The sequence below is a fragment of the Ailuropoda melanoleuca genome, chromosome 17 (assembly GCF_002007445.2).
Source record: "Ailuropoda melanoleuca isolate Jingjing chromosome 17, ASM200744v2, whole genome shotgun sequence".
NCBI lineage: Eukaryota > Metazoa > Chordata > Mammalia > Carnivora > Ursidae > Ailuropoda > Ailuropoda melanoleuca.
In genome coordinates this window covers 41706839-41733606 of record NC_048234.1, presented here as the reverse complement: position 1 = coordinate 41733606, position 26768 = coordinate 41706839, and the positions used below count along the sequence as shown (strand labels likewise).

Genomic DNA, 26768 nt, shown 5'->3' with positions numbered 1-26768 from the left:
ATAGCGTTCTTTAGCTTCTATTTAAAAAAATACAGTTTCCTATTGAAATAACTTTTTAGGGTGACTTAAAAACCTAGTGAAACATAGCACAAGTAATCTGCCTAACTATCAAATGCATGCTGTTGTTTGCTGAAATTTCTTAGCCCAGGGGAACCAAAGTTTTGTAATGAGAGGTTCCTCTAGAAACCTAGCCATATTGCTATGTGAAAAATTACTTATTGCTATTGAAATGTATGGTTTAAAACAATTTCTCCTTTAAGAATGTCGCTTATTTATTGTTACCTACCAAAATAGCAGAACACTTTGAAATTAACCCATTGGCACCCTTATTACCATGCATGGAAAAAAATAAAAATTTGACTTCATCTGAAAAGAGTTGCATCATGATATGAGAAACGTTTTTTAATAACCTGAAGGAAGGAACATTGCAATTTTTCCATTTCAGATCGCCTTTGTTTTGCCATTCTCTACAGCAGACCAAAGAGTTCATCAAATGTACATTATTTCAGCATAGATAATGAACTTGAATATGAGAAGTAAGTACTGCTTTTTAAACGATTGTTACTAACTTTTTTTTATTTTGAAGAATCTAAAGGTATGTTTATAAATAGAATAGCCTTGGGAAATTACAAATCTGTTGATTGATAATGATAGAATGCATTTTGTCTTGGTAGTAAAATCCTTGGTAATAAAGTAGATCCTTAGGGGAAATATCAAAATGAAGGAACCTTCCTGAATTTAACAACTTATATTTGAAATTCCACCAGCTTAAAGTACAATGAGATATAAACTAGTAATATAAAAGTTAAAATGTGGAAAACAGCTTTTTTATTCAGATGTTACTGAGGCTAGATTTAAGCATTGTAGCGCTTGTCCTATTTTTTATTAGGCATTCCTTTACCAGGATACCACTAAATTACCACTGGTTCGGCAGTATCATTAAGCTGTATGACCGATGTCAGTTTGGTGTATGCTTTCTTGTCTTAGTTAGATCTTGTAGTTCCAAAAAGGCGTTTATATTTAGAGGATCTAGAATGTATATGTCTGTTTTTGTTTTTCATTTTTAAAGCTTCTACGCAGATTTTGGACCACTCAATCTGGCAATGGTTTACAGATATTGTTGCAAGATAAATAAGAAATTAAAGGTAAAATCTTTTTTACTTAAGATTTGACTTAGGCAATCATTGTTAGCCTGATTCTGGGGAGGAAAAAGAAAGGAAAACATATCTCTGTTCTTTTATTTAAAAAAAAAAAAGTCTTATTTCTCACTGCAGTGGTGTTTGGAACATACATGTAATTTTCGTTTTATATAGTCATAGTGTATATGTTTGCTTTCCAGCGTTTTGACTGAATGGTTTAAGATTGATTGGGTCATTTGGTTCTGGTTTGGATTGGTGATGCTCAGATACTTGAAAAGCCAAAGTAGAAATTGGTTAATAAAAGTGAAACCTCTTGCTGTCTGATCTAATGGAACTGAAACCTTGCAAAAGAAACTTCCCTTGCTTTGGTCATTGTTCCTTCTACCTTTACTTTGACAGAGTACTAGCAAGCTAATAAAAAATATTGATTCATCTTACTTCCATTCTATCTTTAATCTCCCAGGGTATTGTAATATACTTGTGACTCTTCACCCCCACCTTTATACATACCATTAAGAAGCAGGGAAAGCAAGGGCAAACAGCATACCTTTAAGACTATATATGAGAGTTGCAAAAGTGTATTTCCGTTACTTTGAACTCAGACCCCATTCCTTTATTTAAAAACTTCTACGTTACGGTCGCATCAATAAAAAGTGTTTACTGCTAGCAATCCAAATTAGTCACTGTAAATTCTCAAGTAGAAACTATTGGATTTAAGGATAGGTAGTTCTTTTTTTTTTTTTTTTTAAAGATTTTTTTATTATTTATTCAACAGAGATAGAGACAGCCAGCGAGAGAGGGAACACAAGCAGGGGGAGAGAGAGAGGAAGAAGCAGGCTCATAGCAGAGGAGCCTGACGTGGGGCTCGATCCCATAACGCCGGGATCACGCCCTGAGCCGAAGGCAGACGCTTAACCGCTGTGCCACCCAGGCGCCCCTAAGGATAGGTAGTTCTTAAAAAACAACTTTATCCAGTTGATTCCCTATCATACTAATAAACAGAAGAAATAAAATTTATTTTCAATTAAAAATTAAGTTGTATTACAAATTTATGAGTAAGGCAGATTTTTTTTTCCCTTGAGCCTCAAACCTAAAATTCCCCATTATAAATGTTAGAAGCACCTGTCAAGGGCACATATTGCATGGTGCACTGGGTTTTACACGCAACTAATTGAATCATCGAACCTTGCATCAGAAACCAGGGATGTACTGTATGGTGACTAACATAATGTAATAAAAAAAATTAAAAAAAAGAAGAAGAAGCACCTGTCAAAGGAGTTACCAATCTGAAAAATGGAACTTGTAGCATTGCCTTTTCTTTTTTGTATTACATATTTTTGCCCTACAGATTTATGTAGAGATGGAGACTCTTCTTTCTGGACTTTTATTTTTCTCTTGAATAGGAATATAAGCATTTGTGGCCTTGTATATTTATGTCCACACCCTCCTCCTTTTTTCCAGTTGCTAATGGCAGGTCTTTTGTTCATTTAGGGCTGGGAAGCTAAAAATAATTCTCTCCCTGCAGGACCTCCCCTTATGTTTCTTTGCTTTAATTTTGGAAAGACTTTTTTTTCTCCTTTCCTGTACTCCACCTTTTATCCTTTGACTCAACCAAGAGTCTATTGGCATATTGGTCCTTTTTTTTTCCTTTTTAAACTTTTTACCATTTTCCAGAACAACTTTCAGGGTGTTGACCATCCAACCTGATGGAAACATTACTGCCTATTCAATTAGTGACAAAAGTGTGTTGAGAGTTTGAATTAAAGTGTCTTATGCTTGTGTTTCTCTATGGCTGGTTGGGTTTTGTTGTTTTTTTTTTTTAAATCAATTTGGATCTCTTACTTTATGTAAACAACTAAAGGAAAATATGTACACATTCATCATTGACTCACAGAAACCAAGAAATATGTGCTTTTTGAACTGAATATATCCTTTTCCTTATGCTTACCTGAATCTGTCTCTGCTCACGTTAGTGAAATACAGGTGAGGGGGTGCTAACTATAATCATATGCTTTTTTGGTTTTTAAATTCCATATCCTTTTTATTTAACTTTTTATTGAAGCATAATGCACACACAGAAATAGGTACAGATCTTGAGTGCACAGTTCAATGAATTTTCACAAACTGAATATATGTAGGTAATCATCTTGGTCTTCAAATCAAGAACAACATTGTCACCACCACGTAAGAGCCCACTTTTGCTCTGTTATCTCTGCTGCACCCTCACTCTGCCTTCTTACCCCATTCACCATCTTGATTTCTAACAGAACGAATTATTTTTGCCTGTTTTAATATACCCTTTTAATTATAACGGTTTTGGGAATTGATTTAAAACCAAAAACAGGAAAAGGAAAGAAAAGTCTCCTTCCCCCCCACTGCCTTTCCCAGTATCTCATTTATTCTTTCAGAGCTTGTATCTGTTCATGTTCCCTCCCTACCCCTTAACTGTACTTTCATCCTAATCCAAGAACATGTCTTCTATGGAAAGGTACATGGTATTTTGGGATATCAGAGTTAATAATTTTAAAGGTCTTGCTAAGGCTGATGCTTATACATTAAGGTTTGGAATTTATCTTCATCATAAAATGAAGTTTTAGAAAAATTAAAATTAAAGAGAAAATACTAACACCGGTTTATCTTTATGTAGTCCATCACAATGATGAGGAAGAAGATTATTCATTTTACTGGCTCTGATCAGAGAAAACAAGCGAATGCTGCTTTCCTTATTGGATGTTATATGGTAAGTATTCAACTGATTTCCTAACATATTAGTGAAAATGCATACAACAGTGGTACTTTAAATTGTGGCTGGGAATTTTAAAATTACTTTTTCTTTTTTTTAGTTTTTTTAAGTTTTTATTTATTTATTTATTTGACACAGAGTGGGAGAGAGAGAGCACAAGCAGGCAGAGCATCAGGCAGAAGGAGAGGGAGAAGCAGGCTCCCCACTGAGCAGGGAGCCCAACTCGGGGCTCGAAGGCAGGCACTTAACTGACTGAGCCAGCGCCCCAAAATTACTTTTTCTAAGGCATGTTTGCTTTTAAAGATTTGACCAACAGGGAAGGCTGTGCATATTTGGGGGCACAGTGTATATGGAAGATTTCTGTACCTTTTACTTAGTTTTGCTATTCTGAACCTGAAACTGCTCTTTAAAAACCTGTTTTTTTGAAAATTGAACAACTACTGTGAAAACTTTTTTATGTGTTATGGCACTTAAGGTTAGACAATAATGCCCCCAAAGCTGTGTTTTTATAAACCCATGATCCATTTAGTGAAGTTGTGAAAGTGGAGTCAGGACCAATAATAGATTTTTTTTCTAGAAAAACATCAAAGTGTGAGGTAAGAGTGCTTTATAATTTGAATATAGGCAGTTTTTTTCCTAAGGTATGATTCCTAGATCTATTCTTATGGATTCTCTCCATTCTCATGAAAACATCTAGCATGAGGACATGGTGAGTCAGTGTTGTAGGAAAAAGGCTACATACCGTGTAGGTTACATAGGACATTGAGAGGTCTTTTTTTTTTTTTTTTTTTTAAAGATTTTTTTTGTCAGAGAGAGAGAGAGAGAGAGCGCTAGTGCGAGCACAAGCAGGGGGAGTGGCAGGCAGAGGGAGAAGCAGGCTCCCTGCCGAGCAGGGAACCTGATGCCGGGGCTCCATCCCAGGACCCTGGGATCATGACCCTGCGCTGAAGGCAGATGCTTAACTGACTGAACCACCCAGGTGTCCCGAGGTCTGTTTGAATCATTGGAAAATAAGCTTTGGAATAACCAGTATTTACACAAGAGTTATAAATTTCATTTATTTATAAGCGTTGTGGAAGATCTTTGTTTTTAGAGTCACATTTTATCACTGCCTAGTACATTCATCTGCAGGAATACCTTAGTAACAGCTTTTCCAGAGTAGGCTGAGAGCTCCTCCGCAATAGAGCCCCTTATCTTTTTGTTTGTTGGTGTGGAAGCTAGCTATCCTATTCACTGGAGAAGAATAGTAAGTGGCTGTGTCTTCTACTCCCACCCACTGTAAGGGGATTGTTTTTGAAGTTCTTTAGATAAGTTTTTTCTTCCCCCAACTTGCTACTTGCCTCTGTCATGCTTTCCTCCTTTTGAAAATTATTTTCTGGTATATAGTTTAATAATTTGGAATATACAGTGATTAAACTGAAGTTGGTGGTACTAGCTGAAATTGCACCTAAACATTCCGTAATTTCCTTTTCTATGTTAACAGTAAATCATTAGCAAATGTGATTAACGCCTTTTTGCTTTTGCTTTCCTCTTGTGCTCCCAGGAGAAATGTTTCTGGGATAGCTCTAAGTTTTCTTACCATCTCTGAGTGTGTGAAACACAGGTTGTAGGTTAGGTCTACTAAAATTTGACTTCTTAAACTCACCCAGATGTGGTGCTTTTGTTTGTTTTTTTTCCCCCATCTCTCCTGGTGTTTATTGTGCCTAGCAACAGAAATTCTTAGGGGGAAAAAAAAAGCCTATGCAAGTTCTTAAGAAAAAGAGTATGGAGAGGTGGCTCTTTTAACTGGGGCATTTGGTCCCTTTACTTAGCCCCTCACTGGGGAGAGGAACCCCATGGATTAGAATAAATCATGACAGCTTTACAGAAAAAGGAATGCAGCCAGACTTCTTGGGGTTTGTAAACTATTAAAGGGATCCCTGGAGATTTGGCCCTTTAGTGTGACAGTAGAAGTCTTTACATTATCCAAGAGAAAATGGCTGAAGACATTCCATTTAAGAGAATGTGCTCCTGAATGGAACACACAGAGCTCTGCCTGGGCTGTTCTTGGGCCAGTCATTTGTCTCTGGTCAGATGAGATGTCCCCGGGGTGGGGGGGGGGCAAGGGGAACCAGACATGGTGACTTCAGTGTGAAGAACCCCCAGAGAGGGTGGCTGTGAGCATGGTGGGAACCAACAGTTTTGTTAAAAACAAAGTGCTTGATAATTTTATAAATAAGAAATCTCTTTTTAAAAATCTTATTGCTGTTGTTTTTTACTACTAGCGATAAAACAATGACTCCTTGGCATATTTACTGAAAATTTGTTGTCATATTTGTTCTAAGTTTGGTGTTGGCCTTTTGACTTTGTTTATGATTGCATTTTGGCATGTAGAAGTTTATTTTTCTATATTTAACATATTTGGAGTTAAAAATCCTTTCAGGATTTTACAATCTCAGATTAGCACTGATTTGGTTGGTAGGAAAGTGCTAGGTTAGCAATTTGAACATCACTTGAGTTCATACCTCTGCTCAGTTAGAAGCCAGCTTGACGGGAGGATTATAGCTCTTGGCTGTAACAAAAGTCTTTGCAGCCATGGCTGGTTGGCTAAAGTAGGAGCTTGGAGTTGAAATGATGCTAGGTGGGAAAACAGGGGAAAAACTTCTAAGAAAAGAAAATTTATTTACTTTTAAAGGTTTTGTTCATTTATTTGAGAGTGTGCGAGAGCATGAGTGGGGGCCAGGGGTGCCAGGGGAGAGGGAGAAGCAGCTCCCCGCTGACCAGCGAGCCCAGCTCCAGGCTCTGGGCTCAATTCCAGGACCCTGGGATCATGACCTGAGTCAAAGGCAGACTCTTAACCGACAGAGCCACCCAGGTGCCCCAGAAAAGGAAATATATAAATAATAGCAAAAGAATGTCAAGATATAATATAGATACTTCAAAAGATTAAACATCAGGTGTGGAGTTGATGGATTTGAGGTGAGGATTTTATCTGTGTGAATTCTGTTGAATCCTCTGATCAAAGATTTTTAGAAAGAGTGAGAGTTTCCTAAAAATTGGTCTGCAGCCTTGATCAACTTTTCTGGAGTTGTTGAGGAATTTTGGAAATAGTAATGCTTTTTAGTGATTGACCTGGAAGATGGTGTGGTAATGTTAGAACAAAAAAATCTGGAGGAAGAACTGTCAGGAAGGAAGTCTTCCGAATGGACTGACTCTCTATCCATCCTTTTACCCTCTGGGCCTCTGAAAGGAGTGCTGTCTTCATCTTCATGTATTCAGAAGGACCTAATCTGGAGTGTGGAGGAGGCTTGAGAATAAAGTGTCGGTACTTCTATTTCTTTTTTTTTTTTTTTTTTTTTTTTTTTAAAAANTTTTTTTTTTTTGGTCTTAAAAACATAGGATAAGGTTAGGTTTTGCAAATAGTCAAAATACTCAGTTATTAAAACAGGATTGATATGCTCATGCTCTGTTAGTCCCTTTTGTCAGGTGGTCAGCTGCCACATATGGCAGAAGTGAGATGATTGGCGTAACTGTTCATGTCTTTGATGTGTGTGTTTCCAAGTATTACACTTTATGTGGCCTGGTAAATGGTTTCACCAACAATCGGAAATGGTAGGAGCTTTGTTAACAAATTATGGTGAGGGGCGCCTGGGTGGCACAGCGGTTAAGCATCTGCCTTCGGCTCAGGGCGTGATCCCAGCGTTATGGGATCGAGCCCCACATCAGGCTCCTCCGCTAGGAGCCTGCTTCTTCCTCTCCCACTCCCCCTGCTTGTGTTCCCTCTCTCGCTGGCTGTCTCTATCTCTGTCGAATAAATAAATAAAATCTTTTAAAAAAAAATTATGGTGAAAGTAAAAATCTTTTGTATTACTCCCTCATTGTGGAAGAGTTGAAGAATATAAGAGTTTTTCTTTTTACGAAAAGGTAAGTGGGTCACATCATTTTATGAAGTGGTAAGTTGACCCTGTTGTGGTACGTCAGTGGTTATTACCTAGCTGGTTTTGGGGGGTAGTGGTATTTAACCTGTCATTTGAAGTAAAGGTGAAGTTTTAGGTGAAAAAGCAAGTGCCTTTCAAAACAAATTCATGATAGTGAAGAGAGTATTTTGAAAATAAAAGTTTGAAACTTTGTTTTGTTATTTTGTTGTAAAAAAATGTCATGTCAAAACCCATATTTATACCCTTGAGAAATTTAGAAAACTGTCCTTAAAAAGAACCCCCTTTTGTATTTATAAAAGCAGGACATGTACATATGTGTGTGTAATATACCATATGTTTTATGTTCACCATATATTTTTTTTTAATTTATTTGACAGAGATAGAGACAGCTAGCAAGAGAGGGAACACAAGCAGGGGGAGTGGGAGAGGAAGAAGCAGGCTCATAGCAGAGGAGCCTGATGTGGGGCTTGATCCCATAACGCCGGGATCACACCCTGAGCCGAAGGCAGACGCTTAACCGCTGTGCCACCCAGGTGCCCCTCACCATATTTTATATTTTATCACCTGTTTTTTTCAGTCAGTGGCCCATTCCTCCATTTTAGTACATACTCCATCATTATCAGACTCCTGGATTATATTCACATTCCCTCTGTTGATCCAGAATGTCCAAAGCAAAAGCTAATCCAGGACCATACGTTGTGTGTGATTGTTGTGCCCTTAATCTCTCTACACATGCATGGTCCCTTTTTGCTAATACTGATTTATGGAAGAGGCCAGACCTCTTATGGGGTGTTCCACCTTTTGAATTTCTCTGGTTTCTTCCTTGTGATATTTTTTAACTTGTTTCTCCATTCTCTGTATGTCTCATGAGCCGGAAGTTAAATCCATAGGCTCCTGCATTAGTAGTATACGTTGCATCGTATGAGAAAACACGTAATACCTGTGTTTCCATTAAGGCATTAAGGATGCCAAAAATGACCACTGGATTTGGTGCTAACCATCAAATTCCTCAATGCATGGTTTCTCCTTTATGACTTAATGGATTCCATGTGGTGTTATTTTGGAACTGTTTGTATGTTCAGTTCCCCATCAACCATGTGTCTGGTGTTTTAAACAATTAATAGTACTTGCCTCATTCAATAATTACATTACGGTTTCAGTATAACCATAATTTCTAATTATTTTATTCATCCTTCATTTATTAGCTGGCTTTCTTTTATGGGAATTGAGCTTCCCCCCTTCCAGTTGAGGCTGAAACCAATTTGGTTTCCTGAAACCAGTTACCTACTGGAAAGGCAGAATGGTCTTTTCCCTTTAAGGACATAGTTGTCAAAGTTAAGTGTTATATTAATAGCCACAAAACAAAATGTTATAACCCACTTTAAAATCATCTAAATAAAGTTTCAGTGGATTTTAAACTTACTTGCTAAACATTTTTAAAATGTGCAGCACTTTCCCCATTAGTTTTTTTTAACAACATCTGATTGGCATTTGGGATGCTGGGAATTGACTAACGAAATGTCCATCATTGTTGGATGGGATGAAAGAAAATGAGTGTAGTCATTCCTGCATTTGCATTTACTTACCACAGTAAAGTATCTTTTTAAGTTACAGCACTCATTAGCATCAGGAATTGAAACAGCTGTACATGATTTTATTTATATGAAGCTCTTGGAAAGATGTCTGTTCCACAGTGACAGAAAGCATATCATTGGTTGCCTCAGACTTAATGGGGAGGAGGGAGATATTTGGGATTAACTGGGAAGATGTATAAGAACCTTTTGGGGTGATGGACACCTGGATTGTGACGTGGTTATACAGCTGTGGACAGTTGTTGAAATGCATTGACCTGTACATTTAAGATGTTTTTATTGATTGTAAATTATACTTCCATAAAGGTTTTTTTTAACCAACAACAAAAAAATAGCTGAACTCACAACTAGGCTTTTAAATCAAGATACTTAAAAAACGAAGCATTAACTGTTAAATTTATTAATATTTTAGTGAACAGAGGTTCTTTAAAACATAATTACTCTATATAATCATTTAAGAAATAATTGTCACTTTATCTCTCCCTTACTATTTAATTTTTTATATGTATACTTTGTAGCGGAAGTGGTGGGTATTATTATACTAGTAAGTATAAACTTTAATTTCTAGTTGCAAACCAAATTTTTTGGAAGAGGCCACTGAGCTGCTTTTATTTTCAATTTATGTAGAGTATCTGCCACAAATTAAGCATTCACTAAATGTCTTTTTCTTTCTTTTTCCCTCTTCTTTCCACTATTATCATAACTTAAATCTACTTTTTATATTAAAAAACAAGAAAGTCCCCATGTTATCTTATTGGTTATCAACTTTGTTTATATCCTCCCACCGCAGCGGTTACATTTTTGTGCAGATATATAGTGTTCAGCTCTTCCACAGGTAAATGTACTTTTGAGGGCTAGCCTGGGAAATTAACCATCGTTTCTAACACTTTTTTGTGGTTAAAGTGTTCTGTGTATAAAGTAAATGATGCACGCAGACTCTTGGTACATAGATTGCAAATTTGCTTTCCTTTAATGTTTAATAGATTACTTTGGGAGAGCTAATTGTGGTAACATATAGATTCCCTGTTCAAAATTTATCACTCTGTAGTAGTATTTTTTAATTCTAAGCAATTTTTATAACCTTTAGAATGGCTTACCTTGTAAACATTTACATTGAAAATTATGATACTAATTAAGTTCTAGGATTTTATTAATTCAGCAGTCTGTGAGTAGAATACTAAATTGTGTTGAATTTGAGATTACTTCAACAGTCGTGCTAAGAGCTCAGGGACTTCATTTGTTATTTAATGATGGTCTTTTGAACTTGTGGTCTACTTTTCCTTAAGGATTTAATTATTTTGGACCTAGAGTGGTCAGTGCTAGGTTAAGGTGGCTGCAGGGTGAAAGGATCAAATGAGAACTTAAGCCAAAGGGAGCAGAGAGGAGAGGATCTGAAAGCAGTAGGTAAGAATCCGGTTCAGCAAACAGCAGTCTAGATGGGACAGCAAAGACTGGAGTAGATAAAATCAGGTGGGACGACCCAAGTCTTTGTAAATACTCATCCCCGGACAGACATCTGGGTATCTGTGACAAGCAAGGCACATAGCAACAGGCTGCTGTAAATAGCAACCAGGAGCTGGGTTAGTGTGAGGTGTGCCCAGAAGGGGACGGCATGGGCCAGAGGAAGAGGCATGTGGTGGAGGTAGTGTACGCATCACAGTTGATCACAGCCTCACTTCCTTTCTTGCCCTAGTGAGCCTGACCGCTGGTATTACAGCTGCCTGTGACGCTTGCGAAGTGCTATTAATTTGGGGAAAGAGTGAAGAGAAATGGCTCTCTGTTACGAGCTTTGATTGTAGATCTTTAAGCTCTCTGGAATTTTGGATCCTGTCCTTGTTTCAGTACTTGTGTTAGATAGTATGGTTTCTTGTCTATAAATAAGGCCTGAGCAGTAGGCCCTCTTCCATCCAGTAACAAGCAATGTGATTTTGGGTGACCAGTGAAGTAGTGGCTTGCTAGCATGTAACCGCTTATTTATAAATAGTAGTTTGTTTTTGCCAGTGTTTAAAAATTAGGCGGTTTCATGCCAAAAAAAAAAAAAAATCAAGATTTTTGCTTTGTTTTAAAATAATATCCCTACTACCCACATAATGTAACCATGTACGCTAATACCCAGGGCCAGTTCCTTCACATTTATTAGCTGTCTGGCCTTGGTAGATACATGACTGCTGTGTCAAACTTGCGGTTTCCCTTTATCTAAATCGAGGATCATTATACCAATCTAATACACACACACACATACATATAAATAACTGAAAAGTTAAAACTGTTGGAATATAAAGCTGATTTTTTAAAAAAGTGATTAGGAGGTTTTTTTTGTATTAGTGCAGGAACTGTGAAAGTGATTTTACTTTCTTATTTTATCGTATAAAACTGTGTATTATGTATAGTCTTGTCCCTACTCACCTTTTTTATTCAGCAATTGGATCTTTAAGCTTATTTCCAACTTGAACTGATTCGTGAACATTCTGTGTTAATCTGGAGAGGGATTTTTTTAAAAAGATTATTCAGGTCTTGGCATAGGAAAGACTATGTCATCTGGTTGAAGTGAAAATAGTTAATACTGGAAACATTGTGACATCTCTCCATGAAAAATATTTGAAAATGGTTTACTGGTTTATCAAGCTGCCACATTTGTTGTGGAATTTAAATAACCTTTTGTTCTTCATTTTCAGGATGACTTGTGTAGTGTTTTGGTTGTAAAACCATATCATAGGCTCTCTGAATACATAGTTTAAGCTTCAAAATGTTGTATGTAAGAATAGAAATAAGAAGCATGTGTCTAAATGATTGGGTTCCATTATTTGAGGCCTGAATTGTCAGGATTGAAACTGAATGTTGAGACTGTGATTCTTTTCTTTCATTCCACTGATTTCATTCACCACTGATCGAGCCCCTCCCAGGTTTTGAAACATACATCAGTAGTCCATGGTTAGCAGTCTTCACAGGGCCTGGGGCAGGCAGATGATAATTTTTAAAAATGGGGTGTGAAAGTCCTGGAAATGGCTATGGTATTATTCAGCAAAAAAGATCTTTGCACTGTGACTTCAAAAAGCACTACTGACCTCTCAGGTATTTTTTCCTCAGTATTTTATTCATCCTGTGAGATTGCCCTTTGCTTCTTCAGAAAGATTACCTTACCTCAGAGGGAGAGAGGTGACAACAGGCTCTCCCTCCTGATGCTTTCCAAGCCATGGGGCTTGCTTATCTTTACATCTCTGCACTTGTCATCTATTTGCTTATTTATCCACTTTTTACAAACTGAAGTGATCATTTCCTTACTGTTTATTGTGCTACCCTGTTACCTTTTGCTGCCAGGCAAATTACCCACTGGGCTGCAGTCATCTGAAGGCTTGCCTGGGACTGGAGGGTACACTGCTAACATGGTCCATTTCACACCCCTGGCCAGTTAGCACTGGTTATTAGCACGAGGCTTTTCTGTTCCTTGCCACATGCGCTGCCCAGATGCCATCATTGAATTACACCTTGAGGTCCCTAGAGTGAGGAATCCATGGCAGAAGCCACAGTGTCATTTATGAGTTAACCTCGGAAGTCATACTCTGCCTTTTATGCATTGTTTACACATGGGTGCCCTATTCTTTGTGGGAGGGAGCCCCCTGCAAATGTAGAAATACCAGGAGATGAGCATGATGAGGGCTGTTCTAGAAGCTGGCTACCACAGCTGTTTAATATGTCTGTTGTTCCTCACTTGTTGGTTCCTATTTTTGGACAGCAATGTAGAATTAAAATGACCATTCTATATTTGTACATAGCTTCTCATGAAAATATACCAAAGGAATTTGAGAAGGACCTAGCTTCCAAATTGCCAGGAATACAGTGACAGATCATAAAATTCCATTGATTTAGAGTTTACTAATTTGAGGATTTGTGTTAATACAGGAGTCATTTATAGGGTTTTTCTTAAATTTAAAATAATTTCATATGGCAAGGTCTTTTGACTAGGGAAGATGCATGGGTGTACAATTAAAAATGATAGATTACTAGCAAATATTTCCTTGATAGTTATGTGCCTTAGGCCTTTGGGTAGCTGTAACGAACTGCCAGAGCTGGGAGGCCTGTAAACACACAGAAATTTATTTCCCACAGTTATGGAGGCTGGGAGTTCTGAGATCAGGGTATGTCAGCATGGCCTGGTGAGGGCTCTCACATGGTGGAAGAGGCTAAGGATCTCTCTGGAGCCTCTTTTATGAGGCACTAATCCCATTCATGATGGCTCCACCTCTATGGCTAACCATCTCCCAAAGTCCCCATCTAATACCATCACCTTTTGGGGGTTAGAATTTCAAATAGGAATTTGCAAGGTGGGGCACACAAACGTTCAGACTACAGCATCATATAAATAGATTTATTCTGAGTCTATTAATTTCTTTCAGCTTTTCTCATTATACCCAGTATCATTTATTTATGTACATTATGTACAAGCATTCCCCAACTGGGTTTAAAAAATAACATTTTTTTAGGGGCGCCTGGGTGGCACAGCATTTGAGCGTCTGCCTTCGGCTCAGGGCGTGATCCCGGCGTTATGGGATTGAGCCCCACATCAGGCTCCTCCGCTATGACCCTGCTTCTTCCTCTCCCACTCCCCCTGCTTGTGTTCCCTCTCTCGCTGGCTGTCTCTATCTCTGTCGAATAAATAAATAAAATCTTTAAAAATAAATAAATAAAAATAAAAATAACATTTTTTTAAAGTTTATTACATGGGATTTAGGTTTTATTCCCCCAAAAGAGAAATGTTACATTGCTCTTGTGTTCTTTGAAATGAATGTGTGTTCCAAGGCACAATTCCAACCCACAATTGTTTAATGTATTAGAGACTATTTTTGTTTTGAAGATTAGAAGGAAATAATACCATTGCAGTTTTAGTAATTGAAGAAACCAAAGAACTGCAATCTTGAGTAAGAGGAATTATCTTTAATCTGGTGCTTAAGGAAAAATTTATATAATTTGAGAGAAGGTCTTTTTAGGGAGACTCTGAAAGAGGTCTCTGGATTTCATTTAGTTAATTTAAATTATACACCCCCCCCCACACACACAAATGAATCAAGCCCTGTTCTTACTCTCATTGACCTCAAGGTGTATTTTATTTGTTTTTCTTGTTGTTGTTGTTTTCGATTGGTCTTTGGAGGGGGGTCTGTCTACTACTAAGTCCTAAAATAGAATACAGAAAAGACAAGACTTTACTGGTGTTATATAGTAAACCTTAGAAGAGAAAGGAAGCATGTTGGAGACTAGAAGAGAATGAGGAAATTTGGAAAGGAGAGGAGGGTTGGATTTTAAAATTTTTTAAATTTTTCCTAAAAGAATTGTCATGCTGTTTATCCAAATAAATAGTAATAAAATAGAAAGTCATGTGATAAGTTGATGCTTAAAAGAGGAAGTAATATATAGACAAAAATGAAGAGTGAGATTATAAAATGATTATCTTGTGGTTAATTCATGATAAATTACAGTCTTACATGAATCACAAATAACTGTACTTAAAAATTTGTACCTAGGTATAGGTAACAAAGCATTTCCTTATTCTTGGAATCAGTTGTTCTTTGTTATACCTTATTTTGTGGATTTGTATGCTGCTATAGATAAATGTTAGAGGATTCTGTATAGTTACAGTTTTGTATTTTTTTTTAGAGTAAATGGGATAAAACCATATTGAGAAACAGCCTACACATTGGGAAAAAGTTCCATTTATGATTCTTGAAACAGAAAATTGGTAAAATGCCCTCTGGAAGCTGAATCAACTGTTATGACCAGTTTTGGGACATGTCCTTATCAAAGTTTCAAAGATCCTTGTTGGATCTGTGATTTTATAATTTCTCTTAATCCAGTGATTTTTTAAAACTTAAGAAGAATTTTCTAACTATTATAAGTAGATTTAGGTTCAGTGAATTAAGCATCAAATCAGAGTCCATGTATAGTATATGAACCAGGAGTTTAAAAGGAAACCTAAGACATGGGTCCTCACTTCAGAGAGCTCACAATTATGGTTGAGGAAACAGCTCATATATGTAAGTAATGGAGATAAAAAGTTTATAATTAATTTTTTTAGTGATTTCTTTTTAAAAAAAAAAGATTTATTTATTTAGTTTAGAGAGAGCGCATGCTTGAGAGGGACGGAGGGAGAGAATCTCAAGCAGACTCCCTGCTGAGTGTGGAACTTAACACGGGGCCCAGTCCCACGACGACCCTGACATCATGACCTGGACCGAAATCAAGAGTTGGATGCTTAACCGACTGAGCCACCCATGTACCCCTTTAGTGATTTCTTTTTACCAGTCAAAATTTAAAGTATATCATCCCAAAGTAAGCTTTCGCATTGAATCTAATTTATGTAATAATATATGTGCCAAATCTGTTTGTGGCCACCTCCCCTTCCCCCCATTTATGAGCTGAAAATGCCCTGCCCTGAAGAAAGATTCTTTTTTTTTTTTTTTAAGATTTTAATTTATTCGACAGAGACAGAGACAGCCAGGGAGAGAGGGAACACAAGCAGGGGGAGTGGGAGAGGAAGAAGCAGGCTCACAGCAGAAGAGCCTGATGTGGGGCTCGATCCCGTAATGCCGGGATCACGCCCTGAGCCGAAGGCAGACGCCTAACCGCTGTGCCACCCAGGCGCCCCCCTGAAGAAAGATTCTGAGTTGGAAAAAGACTTGTGCCTTCAGACTGAATGAAGCTCAGAAAGTCCCAGGCAGACTTCTTGGAGATTGAGGATGATTTACTAGAATGATGCCAGTGAAATTCTCAAACTCCCAGGTTTCTAGAACAGGTTACTTGTAAGAAAAAGGAGGGGAGAATGAGGCTAGTAAAATACTTCTGCAACTCTAGAACTCAGAAGACAGTGGAACAACATGTATGAATTATTGAGAGAAAGGAACGACGCCCCAAAAATCATACACATAGTAAATGTCAGGGCAGAGAACAAGAAACCAGTGGAAATGCAAGGAATACCAACAGTGGACCCAAAATGCTAAAGAATCTCCTTGAAGTAATTCTGTCAGATAAAGATGGAAGCGTAATGTAGTTCTGAGGATAAAAGAAGCCAATGAAAATAGGAGGCAAATGAAGTTTTATAGGAAACCTGTACAGTATTATAAGTAGTTAAATCTAAATGGATGGAATTCCCTTTTCCCCAGTCTCAGTCCATCTCCCTACCCCATCCCCCACACACTTCTTTACGGTCATTTCAGTGGATTTTCAGGATGGAGATGAGGTTAAAAGCATGTGTTCAGTCTAATGTCTTGATTTCGAAAATCTGTTTTAAAAATGCTATACTTGTTACCACAAAAGGTTGTTGTGACGTTTGTTTGCTGCTCTTACTGCAAGTAACAGAAACTAGCTATGGCAGTTTTAAGCAAAAAAAGAATTCACTGATAGGGTACTGGGTGATTCTTGGGATCCTTGGGAAGGAAGGCTGGAGAACTAGGCTCAGTTAATTGGAGAGAAATTGTACAAAACTTCAGAGTGACAGCACTATATTTTCATTTAGAAATAAATTGCCTTTTTCTTCTCTTTTCAAATGTAGGTTATATATTTGGGGAGAGCTCCAGAAGAAGCATATAGAATATTAATGTGTGGAGATGCATCCTATATTCCTTTCAGGTAAATATAAGAATGATATGGTAGATTCATTCAGTCAGGCCCTTGCCAGAAATATCTTGGCAGAGTTTTTTCTGGGTGGGGGGGTGGGGGAAAGACCTGGGAAATAGTCATTTTAGAGTGGGTACAAATAACACCATAGATCTAGGTTGCTCAACAGTGACACTATTGACATTTTGTTGTGGAGGCTGTCCTGTGTATTGTGGGACGTTTAGCAGCAGCCCCGGCTTCTGCCTACTCATTGCCAGTAACACCTCCACCTCCACGAAATTAATTGTGGAAACCAAAATGTCTCTAGACATTGCCAGATGTCCCTCGTGGCAGTGAATCACTTCTACGTGAGAACCTCTGCCACTCATGGAAACTATACTTTGTAATCAGATGACAGTCCTGGAGTTATGGTACTCAGAGCTACCACTGAGGAGTTTGGGTCCTGAAGAATTAAGAATTAAGAACTAAGTTTTCCTGATAATCAGGAGTTAATTTCAGTGGCGTAACGGGACCTCTTTGTCCTAGCAATACACAGGCAGAGATAGTGGGTGGGGTTGCTAATGGAGCACCACTACTAGAGAAACCAAATGGCTGTCTCATAGATGTGGTCTGTAAGTAACGTCCGTATGTAAATGGGTGAGAGCCTCATCCTCATCTCAGACTTACTGGGTGATTGTGTTGAAATTTTGAAAAAGCCTGTTTTCTTCTTTAAGTTCAAAATGTTTCTCTATCTGTTTCTCAAAATCCTTGACTTAGCTACGTAATTGAAACACTGTATGGCACTTAACATGTAATAAACGTGAAATAATTTTACGGATTGCGTACTGTGTTGATAATTCCAAGAACTGCATTATTCTTCCACTTATACGTCAGTAGTTTTAGTATTGTTGCATATACCTTGAATGCCTGATGTTGAAGGTATGACCTTGCTTTTAAAACGTAAGGCTGTGAATTTGACTTCATTGTGGACAAGCTTTGGGATGGGTCCTCCGTTGACCGTCAGTAACTGTAGGACTGTCCATGGACTTGATATCTGTTTCAGTTCTATATTGCACTGAAGACTGTATATTAAGTGATTTAGCAAATTAGGAGAATTACTTTGAGCCCAGTACTGCCATCTTTCTTTCTAGTGCAAGGATTATGGTAGGTCTTCTATTATTTGAGGTGGGTAGAAAGAGGATGAAGGTTATTTTCTAATAGAGTGCCGTGCTTTTCTTCTCAACCTATAACAGCAACCGTATACTTCCTTTAGAAGAAATGCTGTATCTGTGGTCTGTGAGTCACAGGAACATTGGTATACAGTGTTAATTTTGTTGGTAATTTTGTTGGTATGCCTTTATAATAGTGCCATTCTTAAAGTTTATAACATAAGGTCCTGAAATAGAATAAGCACACATATTTGGCATAATCCAAGTAAGGATCCATGGAACACTGTTGGTGTAAAAGAGAATTTGCATTAATTTAAATGCAAAGGCCAAAAATAAAATAAATGTTGCTTTTTTTTGCCATACCTGTATTTAAAATTATTGAAGTTGGGCACTGAGATATGAAGTAAGTTAGTTACTTCTGGTCCCAGGAGTAAAGTTAGTAATTCTTTAAAAAACAAGACTTAGCTAGAAACAGCTCAAGTTTGTAAAATTTGAATCCTTGTAGGCCTAGATGCCAGATACTTGATATATCTAAGGTATTGTTTCTCCAAGTATGGCCCGTGAATTAGTGTCAATCTGTGAACTTGTTACCGGCTGTGATGAGATAAGTACAGGAATCGCAAGTAAGAATTTAGAGACTTTTATAATAATTTAATAGAGTATTTTAATGTGTGTGGAATCAAATTTTAGAAGAATCTGGGCTTGTATTTGATGTGTTTTTTTTCCTTCTATTTTTCTAGTAATTCATTTTTATTTGTAAATTAAAAAATAAAGTATATATTTTTATTGAATAGTGTTTTTTATTTACAGAAATTATTGTGTTATTTTGGGTATGTGACAATACAATACTATTGCATTTTATACTTAGTGCGTTTTACAAAAGTATCAGCATGTGCAGATTTAAAAATCTGGCACTTCACATTTTACTGTTCTGTTGAACTTACTAATTAGAAAGTAGGTCAATCCGAATTAATAAAGTTTTGATAATATTTTTTTAAGCTTGATAATATTTTGAACAAAATTGCATTATAGTCTTTTTTCCTTGCCACTTTAAGTGCATAAGTATTTGCACTTTAAGTGCACAGTATAAATATAGTTGTTAATAAGAATAGGATTCATTTGCAGTTAAACTTTTTATGCTCCGTAGCAATATTTAATTATATTTAATTCAACTTAGATAGAATTGTTTAACCACTGGGTTTACATATGCTTGTATATACATATATATGATTTTTTAATGGATTATATCGCTATTTCACTGCCATCTAAATGAAAATATAGTATAAAATGTAGTTCAATATTTTCTTGATACCTTAGAATTATTGTTAGGAAGAGCATATACTGCTGTTGTTTGGGATTATCACCTGTAATACTCCTTTGCTTCTTAGTTGATTTTTTGTGAGGGAAGGGGGCCTCTGCTTTCTATTTTCTTGGGAGCTGGTATTGTATAGTTTTTATAGTTTGACTGTAGTCAGACCAAGGGGAGTTTGACGCTCAGTTCTGGCACTAAAATTTCTCTTGTTCTTTACAAATGTGGCCTTGATCTCCTAGTCCATAAGTGGAAATGACATAGGATCTCCCTAATGGGGTATGAGGATTAAGTAACATCCTGCATATAAAACACCTAGTATAGTGCCTGTCCTTAGCTAACATTTGTTAGACATTCATATATTTTTTTCAGCTGATGTATATCTTTTTTTTTTTTAAGATTTTATTTATTTATTTGACAGCCAGCCAGCGAGAGAGGGAACACAGGCAGGGGGAGTGGGAGAGGAAGAAGCAGGCTCCCAACAGAGGAGCCTGATGCGGGGCTCGATCCCGTAACGCCGGGATCACGCCCTGAGCCGAAGGCAGATGCTTAACGACTGAGCCACCCAGGCGCCCCATGATGTATATCTTAATACAGTTGAAAGAAACCCATTAATCTCATGTGTGTATGTAACTACTACCCAGTTCAAGGTACAGAACACTGCCAGCAATCCTAAGGAGTCCCTTCGGCCCCTTTCTAGTCAGTAACCACCCCCCACGTAACCACTACTGTGATTTCTACCACATCAGTTTTTCTTGCCTTTGAACTTCATGTGAATGGAGTCATATCGTAGGCATTTTGGAGAGTTGGGACCTAGCTTTTTTTTTTTTTTTAAAGACTTTATTTATTTATTAGACAGAGATAGATCTTGAACAGGGACCACACTGAGAACTGCTGTGGGTCATTTTGTTTATCTCCTTCCTGAATATTGCCAATAAACAATTGGTAAAATCATTTTCTAGGCCGCGTAGAGAACTTTTCTAGCTTTTAGAAGAGCAGCTTTTTAAATTCAGAAGCTTGTAGGAAAAAATGCTGTGTCATAAGACTTTGTGTGCAGTCCTATGAAGGCTAACATATAACTTACCTCAGTAATTCTAACCAATTCAGACAGTAATGTCTAAAACTATCTGAAGTAAAAAGGATATTCTTTTCCCCCGTGTTCATGTTGCTATAAATGTCTGTATTCTAAAGGTTTGTGTAAGTGGAAAATTTAAAATGTGCTGTTTAATTTTTCAGGTAAGTAATACAATGTGAAAACCCAACCAAGGCAGGCAATTAATAATGATCGCTTCAAAAGCAGCTGGTTCCACCAAGGAACCAAATTAAGGACCATTCAGAGAGTCACAGTTGTTTGGCATTTCTAGAATGATCACAGATAAATTAATTTTTATCTTGCCTAATTCCAAACATTTTCACTTCATAATGGCTCAAGGTAGCTGGAAAGGAGAAGCAGGTGGGAGTGGAGGATGGCCTTATTTTTCTAGACAAAATCTTAACTGACATTAAGAGATTTGTGGTAAGATTACTGATAGCTGTTGACGCAGTTTTGGGTGGAATTGTCTGTAAACTAATTCAAACACTTCCCCAGGAGTACTAAAGTGGTTGACCCCTTAGTTCTTGTGGTTTTCTTGGTACCCTAATCTTCTAAGAATCAGAAACAAGTTATTCAGTTAACTTGTTAAAGATTATAAAAGCATGAGAAGAGCAGACTGCTTTTTAGCTTGCATCTAGGATTACATATTACCTTGATTTCTCAGTATTTTTTCCTACATGGATGGACATATACACATACTTACACTTGCACACGTATATATGTATGTGTGTGTATATGTGTAGGCTTTCCTGGTAACAGTTTAATATGGTATTTTCCAGTTTGAAGAAGAAAATGCAATGCCTTGCCCTTTTGTGGGGTGGGGAACGTATTACTGATTAGAACTTAAGAAGAAACTTTTGAAGCCTACTCATCAAGGCCAGAAATTATTTTGAGAGGTCATTTGAAATTTAGAAAATCGTCCTTATTGATCCACACCTATAAAACTATCTACTGGAATAGGTAGAAACTGCAGTGAAATTTATAAGTGACTTATCCTTGACTTAAAAACCAAAAGGCAAGATTTTTTATTTTTTATTTTTTTCGAGCCTGGTTCTTAATTTGTGGTTTGATTTTAAATTCTAGTCAGCTTTGTCTTGAGGCAAGTGTACTACAGAAAATTAAATTAACTGAGCTATATGTATTTCAATACTTTTGGAATTTCAGAGATGCTGCCTATGGAAGTTGCAATTTCTACATTACACTCCTCGACTGTTTTCATGCAGTAAAGAAGGTAAGTGATTCGTGGGATGCGCCTAGTGTTGAGTTGGAAAACTACAGTCCAAGGAAGGCTAGGCCTTCTTCCATAAAGATCTTCCAAGATGTATATGATGTCAGAGATACCCCATTTCCCCACTAATGTTAGAATGACGCCAAACCAGAGAAGTTTTTCTGAATCTGAGTGTTTCTGTGAATGAGTTGGGAGAAAAGCCACTTGAGCAGCAGAGGACAGTAAGAGATCATTACGTAATTAGGTGCTAAAGCCAGACTTGCTTTGAGTATGTTGTGATTTCAAAGAGAAACAAAAAGTAGATTACTGATTTCCAAGTTCTCTCTCATTTGTTGTATTTTATTTGTCCTGTATCCACTGATCCTAATTACAACGGACATTTCTAGAACACAGTAACTGATAGAAACACTTCGTTTTTGTATCTTCAAGCATTCAATTTTTAGTTCAACAGAAGAATTTGTATAGCCCATTAGTTTGTTACTAGGTTTTATATAAGACTAAGTAGGTCACCACTGCTTTGTCAAAGCTATTTAAAAATAACTCCTGTGTTTTATAACCAGGGCTGCCTGCTGTCTTTGACTCCTAGGGACGCCTTTCATATCACATTCTAAATGAATGGGGTCCCCTGGAGTTAGGTGACGCAGCATACTCTGGTTATAACACTCACTCCCTCAGGCATGTGTCTTGAATGTCAGGGCAGCACAAGAAACAAGAATTGTAGATCAGTTGTCCACGGATCAAATAGGCCTTTGACAACATCTCAAGTTTTTTTTTTTTTTTTTTAAAGATTTTATTTATTTATTTGACAGAGATAGAGACAGCCAGCGAGAGAGGGAGCACAAGCAGGGGGAATGGGAGAGGAAGAAGCAGGCTCATAGCAGAGGAAGCCTGACGTGGGGCTCGATCCCACAACGCCGGGATCACGCCCTGAGTCGAAGGCAGACGCTTAACCGCTGTGCCACCCGGGCACCCCAACATCTCAAGTTTTATACGACTTGTATTTTCAGAGGCAGAAGGAACTTGGGTTTCCTTTCTTGTATAATGAAACACAGTGGCTTTCTGAGAATTTTGAGAAGTACTATACAAACTCGGAGATTGATTAGTATACTTTTTTTTTCCTGTATTAGGCAACAAGGTATGGAACTTAAGTTTTTTTTGGGTTTGAGTCTAGTGGCTGATAGAGCTGGTCGGGTTCGTTGCCATAGGCTTTGAGGCAGCTCCATCAGGCCTTAGGTTAGGCAGGTCCTGTGCAGCGGGCATGCTCAAGAGGTGGGGGGACAGCAAGTGTAAATGAACCCCTCCAGCTGCAGTTACAGTTCTGCAGGTGGACCCTGGGAACTGCTAATATAGGCAGGCATACTTGTCCTGATCCTAGGGCTGCCTTCTCTCCTGTAAAAGGAGAGGTGAAAAACTTAGCCTTGAAAATGGTCTGCTATGACATTCAATAGCGGTTTCCATTGTTATTTCTCAGCTTAGTTTTTTTTTTTTTAATCAGATACTGCATCCAAAGTCGAATTAATTAGCAGGAACTATAGGCCAAGATTGCTTTTCTCGCTTTATATTTAATTTTATTCTACAGCTTCTGATTTTCAATTTAAACGTTTTTTTGTTGGTAGCTGATTTGGAATATTACTGCATATATAAAACATTTATAAATATAATTGTGACTTAATTTTCATGCGGCTTTTATAGGTTCTCCTTATGAATAGAAATGGCCTATAAACTACATTTTATTGATCATTCTGTTAGGAACGTCTCTAATTCAAATAGCGTGACATGTATTGCGTATTTTGAATTCAATGAAGTATAATTCATCATGGTCTTGGAATTAGAATTTAAATAACTATATTTTGTAAAATGGGGGCTTTTTTGTTTGGTATTGTAAGCCTTATTTTTCATTCATATTTAGTAGTTTAAATTTTGAAAGCTGTGTTTACGGAGTCACCCCTTATGAACCAAGAATACCTTTCTGATCAAGAAGATCTTGCTTATACACAGAGATGGAAAGTACAGTTTAGAGAATGTAGTCAGTAGTAGTATTTATAATGTATGGTGACCGATGGCGACTACACTTACTGTGGTGAGCACTGAGTAATGTATAGAATTATCAAATCATTATGTTGGACACCTGAAACTAATAAAACATTGTATGTCAATTGTACTTCAATTAAAAAAAAATTCTTGCTTACATATTGCTTGGCTCGGGGATCATCGAGCAGGGACAACACTTCACAAAGGCCATGAGCTCGTCTTTGTCTCAGAATTTAGATACTCTGCTTATTTTGCTTAGCATGATCTGCTAAATATTGTTATAACTAATCTACCAGATAATGGAAGCATTTAAAACGCATAGTCCACCTTCTTTGAAAACTAGTCAGTGGAACAAAATCTAAATATAATAATGCTCTTTTGGGGTACCTGCTGAAATTTTTAATTAGGAAATTGGATTGGAAATTGTTTTCTTATTTACATCTTTATTCTTAAAAGCTTTCCTTTGGATTTTAGGCAATGCAGTATGACTTCCTTAATTTCAACTCATTTAACCTTGATGAATATGAACACTATGAAGTAAGTCTCCAAGGATGTTGCTTTTAACTCCCTTATTCATGTTTTACTTACAGAGAGAATATTCTTGTTTTTTAAAGAAGTGAACAATTTAGATGTGTATAGAGTAAAAACAAATTTCAAGTCTCTATCCTCTTACCCCCAGTTCTGCATTTCAGTTCTTAGTGCTGCTTTCTGCATTTGATGCATCTTTCCAGAGTGCATGAATGTGCTTATGGGCATTTTTCTTTAATGTTTTTTGTTTTGTTTTGTTTTTGAGTATTGATGATTTTCATATAGTGATTAAATGAGGAAATCATAAAACCCTTAGCATAGGATCTGATGAGATGAATAGTCATTATATGTATCTAATTACCTGTGGAAAATATGTTTTTATCATAACCTTTTGTTCGTACGAAGTCAAGACACTACTGGTTGTACGTTACAGAAAGTAAATACAAATAGCTAAAATAAAAAAGGAAAATTTATTGGCTTACATAAATAAAAAATCCAGGAGCAGTTGTAACTTCATGCATGACCACATTAATGTACTCCAGTACTTATCAGAAATTGGACTAAAGCTCCCCAGTAGTGACAAATATGTCGACCAGTAGCTTTGATTTATTTTCTCGGCAAACTCATCAGAAAAGACCCACAAGTTCCTCATTGGCCTGCCTTAGATCGTATCCCTAGCCCTAAACCAGACTGTGTTCCTGGTGAGGGTTGTTGGTGGGTGGGCCATCTCGGAGGTTGGAGTGAAGTGCTGGGATCAGCCCTATCGAACCACACAGATGAGAGGGAAGCAAGTCCAGGAAGGCAAAGCAATAGATGTCCTCTACATTTTCGAATGCAGTGCATTTGTTTTTTAAAGAATAAGTAATTTGATTCTACCATTTACCCTTTAAATAGAGAGTAAGATGCTATGCTAAAGGTCTTTTCACCAAGAATACTCATGGAATCTTGTCTTTTTACCCTACTGTGGTTATCTTGAGCAGACATTCTCACGCATGATGGAGAGATTCCACAGACAGCACTTAATGCATCAGTATTTGTAATCCGCAGATAACTGTCTGTTCACAATCGATTTCTAGAGTAACTGTTATTTTAAACTGTTAGGTATAACTGAACTGTTTTAATAGTGACCATTAGTCACCACTGTGATGTACAAAGATCTAAAGCATAGCTCATGATTGATTCATCCGGGCCAACCATATCTTCTCTCTAATAGTACATTTCTGAAGTACAATATATTTTTAATTTGCATCTTAAACTAGTAAATATAACTTAATACCATTATTTTTGTGCTTGTCCTCGTAAAATTAAACATTTAAAATAAAATATACTTTCTCTTTTTAGGCAAGTAAAACTAGGAAGAATGCCAGTTGGTGTTTCTTCAGTGGAGCAGAGTGATGTCTTTATATGTTACTAAGGAGTGATATAGGTGCTAATTAGATCCCTCTCACTAATGCAGAAATGGCAGTGTTGCGGGGAGTAGCAGGGTTGCCCACAAATGCTGTTTACTTTCAGTGAAACTGCATTGAGACACAAGAAACTGTTTAGGTAGCTACAGACCATGGGTCATTTTGTTTAGTCTCTGTGGTGTATTTAAAAATTTTGCTTTAGTGTCTTTCATTGATTCCATGATGCCCATTTTTTCCCATTTTAACTTCTCTGAACTCAGGATGCATCTTGCAATCTGTGATGTGTGTGATTCAATGAAATCTAATCATAGGTTCCTCATTAAAAACTCCAGATTTCTGGTTTCATTTCAAAATTGGAATATCTGGACACATTCTCATTCCTGCTTAGTCCTTTTAGTATGGAACGTGGGCTCATTAACTCCCCTCACTGGTAATTAAGTCAGGTACATTGGATTTGGGTTACCTGACTGGCCTGTAGATATCCAGGCAACTCCCAGTTTATTTCTTACTTGTTCTTGGGTGCACAAAACATATATCCCAATTGAAAGCTAATTGATCTTGTTTTTATTGCTAGTTCTTTCCTTCTAAACTATCAAGTGTCTTCCACTTCCTGCTTAAGTCTTTGTGTATCCATTTCTATTACTGTTAAAGTTTAGCTGTATTTATCTTATAATAATTGGTATGGTAACTTAGTTGAAAGGACTTAATAACAAAGTAAAGTGTTTTAAATTTCAGTTTATGTTCATGTTCTTTTCTAGAGATATACTGTGATCTTAGTGTACCTATAATTTCAAATATCCTGGTGGGTTTAGTGAAGATTTCTCATTGACCCTCTTACTAAATAACTGACAGAATGATGGAAGTGTGTCTTCTAGAAATAAGGTGTAAACACCAAGAAATCAAGGATTTTGGTTTTTTTCCCTTTGTTGAAGGAGTCAAGATTGCTTGTATCGGAAGCCAGTTAGTTATTCAGGGAAATAGGGAAGTTTCTAGATTCCCTCATAGCAAAAAAAATTTGCTTTCTTATTA

The 26768-nt window shown here is 37.1% G+C and overlaps 1 protein-coding gene across 11 annotated transcripts in view; it reads left to right on the top strand.

The window, feature by feature from the left end:
- Positions 1-26768, top strand: part of CDC14B (cell division cycle 14B) — a 103157-nt gene that overhangs the window by 48415 nt on the left and 27974 nt on the right. For all 11 annotated transcript variants that reach the window (XM_034647232.1, XM_034647238.1, XM_034647234.1 and 8 more), the window contains exons 2-7: positions 446-536; positions 1070-1145; positions 3787-3879; positions 16932-17008; positions 21711-21777; positions 24280-24342. In XM_034647232.1, coding sequence (XP_034503123.1) covers positions 446-536; positions 1070-1145; positions 3787-3879; positions 16932-17008; positions 21711-21777; positions 24280-24342 — 467 coding nt within the window. The remainder of the gene's footprint in view (positions 1-445; positions 537-1069; positions 1146-3786; positions 3880-16931; positions 17009-21710; positions 21778-24279; positions 24343-26768) is intronic.